Consider the following 4,029-nt stretch of genomic DNA (forward strand, 5'->3'; position numbering starts at 1 on the left):
GGCAACTATTTCTCTATATCCAGTAAAATAAGTTATCTCGAATTTTGGAAATTTTTGGTAATTTTTGGCAAAACACTCTATTTCTATGTTACATATCAATATTTCAATCATTAACTAGTTTTTGAGATGTAATTTTAATAAACATTAAATAAAAGTGTACGTTTTCTGCAGGAAAATACATTGATTTTTTTTAAATAAAATCAAAACTTCTAAAATCGCAAAAATATGTGGTTTTATCGGAAGTTCACAGATGTAATGTGACAACTTAGCTCGTTTTCATATTTTTCGGTCCGAAATTGTAAAATTTTTGTCCATGCCGCGCCACAATTTTTGTACAAGTGGGTCAATGTGCCTTGAACAAAATTTATGTATGTATATACAAAAAAAATATTTTATTTATTTTTTAATATTAAAATTTTCTATACTTCAAAGCCTTTATAAAAATATATTTTCATATATGCACGGACAATTTTTAATATTTTTCAACCGTAAGCAAATCTTCAGTACCATACAAGTTTCAAACACATCAAAGTCCAAGCAATGCAATGTCCAAGCTAGTGGTACTCCACTGTACATGTGTATATAAAGGTGTGCATGTATGCGAGTAAAAAATGCCAATTCCATTTAGTGTTTAACCCATTTTAGCGGACATGGTTTTTTTGGTTTCAGCTGGTTCCAACTGTTAATGAAGCACAATTTTTATGGTTAATCTTGATGAAAGTTACATGTATCGTCGAGAACATGGTTACATGCAGAATTTTAAATTAATTAATATTATTCTCCATACAAAATTTACAAGTATTGCCCTATTAAGTGCAAAGTTATGCGAAAATCTAAATATTTCTTAACCCATTAATGCCTGCCCATAGACCCGCTGGTACGATTTTGATGAAATTTTTAAATATGTGCCTGGGAGGCCATAGAAGTTGATAGAAAAAAAAATAAAAAATTTTACATGCGAACACACCTTAGATATGACATGGGTATTTAAATACCCGACAGGCATTAACATTAACTTTGAAATAACTCCAAAAAAAACACCATTGGCTATTGTTTTGACGTTTTGTGCATTATTGACATTTGCCAAATGGTTTTTTATGCACCATCATCCCACATGTAAAAAAAATACTTATAGTGATATAAAAAGGTAAAATAAACAAGAAAAAAGTGATAAGAAATAAATTGGCTGATTATAAACAATTGTAAGTAGACATGATCTTTTTTCGTTATATTTTATGTAAAATTATAAATATATGTCTCAATATATTATAGAATATTCAGAATGATTCGTCGGCAGAAAGTTCTCACTGCTATCGAGCTGCAAGCTATTTTAGATAGTTGGTCTGATGGAGATAGTGATGGAGAGGATAACTTTGTCCAACACGCAGACGCCGTTGATATTATCATAACGCCACCCGATGTCGATATTCTGAGTGACAATGAGGAATTGGACGACAATATTCAATTGTTGCGCGATGACCCGGAGCTGCCTCATGAGATTGCAGGGCAATTTGAAATTCAATGCGTTTACGATGACAGCAACGAGCACTTGCCATCGGGTTGTGATGGTGATACCGTAAATGAACCCGATTTTGAACAAGAAGAAGAAGATGATACACCGGTGGCCTCGACATCTAGTGGTCGTGGTCGCAAATCAACGCTTAAATCAAGTAAGCCACCTAAGCGACCCAGAATCGAAGAGGGCATGAAACCAAAATGGTCTCGGTCGCAAAATTATCAATTCACTAAGATTCCATTCGATGATTCGGCCACTTCACACAAAGCGTTGTATGAGAAAATTGGTGACATGAATCCAGTGCAGCTTTGGGAAATGTTCATCGATGAGGAGGTGTTGAACATGTTGGTTACTTCAACCAACCAATATGCTGCGACCAAAAATTGTCCTTCGTTCATAACATCAATTAGCGAAATGAAAACGTTTTTGGGCGTGTTGTATATAACCGGTTACCATACATTGCCGCAAATATATAGTTATTGGTCAAATCGGGAATCATTAGGATGCGCGCTAATAAAAGAATGTATTTCAAGAGACAGATTCAAACGAATCAATCAGTTCTTTCACGTGTGTGACAACTCAGCATTGGATATGAAAAACAAATTTGCAAAAGTCGCACCATTGAATGACTTATTGAACAAAAAATTTCTTCAATTTGGTGTTTTCTCTCACAACCTTTCCATTGATGAACAAATGATTGCCTACTACGGCCGACATTCGTGCAAAATGTTCATCAAGGGAAAACCAATTCGTTTCGGGTACAAGTATTGGTGTTTGGCTTCGTCAGAAGGCTACTTGTATCAACTACTTCCATACGCTGGTGCATCAGAACAGGAGGACCCAGGTTTCGGACTGGGAGAACGTGTTGTGCTATCACTTCTTTCCCATCTGGAGGCCCGCGCCAAGCGCACGGTTACCTTTGACAACTTCTTTACAAGTCACAAACTTATGACTCGTTTGTCGAACGATGGATTCTTCGCTTTGGGAACTGTTCGTGATAATCGGACCAATCATGCCCCATTAATGAACATCAAGGAAATGAAAAAGAAGCCTCGCGGGACGTCTGACTTTCGTTTCGACATGAACAATTCTATTTTGGCGGTGCGTTGGAATGATAATGCGGTAAGTTATATGTGCAAAGAAACATTTCAATTTGACTATCGGTTCATTTTGATCTTTACGTCCATCGTTGATGTGTTCTTCATTCATTCTTATCTTTTCAGGTCGTGACCTTATTATCGAATTTCCTAAGCCATACACCAATGGTCCGCGCGAAACGGTATGATCGAAAGCAACGGAAAATGGTTACTATTGAGCAGCCGTATTTGGTCAACGAATACAATCATCTTATGGGAGGTGTGGACCTTTTTGACAATGCAATGAATAATTATCGAATTCGGATTCGGGGAAAAAAGTGGTATTGGCCATTAATAACAAATGCGTTTGACGCGGCTATGGTAAATGCATGGAAGTTACATTGCTTCTGTCGCAAGTATGACAAGAAGCCACCGATGTCTCAATATGAATTTCGAGTGGAGGTGTGTGAATCGATTATGATCAAGTCCAGTTATCATCATCCGGGTAGAACGTCGGCTTCCGGGGCACAACTGGCAATGCGTTACGACCGTATGGATCATTTCATCGGAAAACTTAATACTCGTCATCGTTGTCCGCAATGCGGTGGCAAAACTGAATATGGTTGCTTGAAGTGCCAAGTGAACTTGCATCCCGCTCCTTGCTTTCTGGATTACCACAACGGCGTTGAACCAGATAAGAAAAAGATTGCCAAGGCTAAGTAATCTATTTCTTATAAATATAATAATTTCTCAGTAAAATAAAAAAAATTCTATTTAATTATGCGTTTTATTCACTGCAAATTAAATGTTTCCATATAGGAAAAAAAAAGACTTTTTGTGTACCCACATTGGACTGTCGGGTATTTAAATACCCATTTTCATTTAACCAGGTGTAACGGCCAGGTGTGTTGAGATATCTCTATAGCGTTTTTTTCATTACATGAAGGACACCTGAAGCTATCTGGTAAGGTGAGCTTTTTTCGTTTTTCCCATTTCCCTATATTTGGGAGCGCTTTTCCTAAGAATTTTCCGATAAAAAAAAACCTCGATTTTTGGCTTAAAAAAAAAAGTTTTTAACGAAAACAATATACTGACATAATTTTATTTTTTAAGGCCCATTCTTCCTCTTCAATCAAAAAAAAATATAACTTCGATATCTCTTTCCTAGCCCGAGCTAGAATTTATTTAGTGACACCACTTTCTTGGGTATTTAAATACCCATTAGGCAGGAATGGGTTAAACGTAGGGTTAATGGTTTCGCGCACGTGCCAGTCTGGAGGCGGTTCGCAGAAATTGAATAATTTGTGTAGATGGAAGCGGCGAGGGGAAGACGAAAGCAGAACAATCGTGTATATGTATGTTTATATGTACATTTATAAATGCATACATACTTACTTTGTTTGTCTTTTTGGATGCATGAAAAATTTGGTAGCAGAA

At 36.5% G+C, this 4,029-nt stretch overlaps 1 protein-coding gene across 1 annotated transcript; it reads left to right on the forward strand.

Annotated features, from left to right (window-relative positions):
* Window positions 1–2,428: 2,428 nt before the first annotated feature.
* Window positions 2,429–3,344, forward strand: LOC118749292 (piggyBac transposable element-derived protein 3-like). Its single transcript, XM_036484088.1, has 2 exons — window positions 2,429–2,638; window positions 2,740–3,344. The coding sequence occupies exons 1-2, from the start codon at window positions 2,465–2,467 to the stop codon at window positions 3,313–3,315; spliced, it is 750 nt and encodes a 249-aa protein (XP_036339981.1). The 5' UTR covers window positions 2,429–2,464; the 3' UTR covers window positions 3,316–3,344.
* Window positions 3,345–4,029: the final 685 nt, after the last annotated feature.

Source organism: Rhagoletis pomonella, unplaced genomic scaffold (assembly GCF_013731165.1).
Source record: "Rhagoletis pomonella isolate Grant_MI unplaced genomic scaffold, Rhpom_1.0 Rhpom_scaffold_00014, whole genome shotgun sequence".
Lineage (NCBI taxonomy): Eukaryota > Metazoa > Arthropoda > Insecta > Diptera > Tephritidae > Rhagoletis > Rhagoletis pomonella.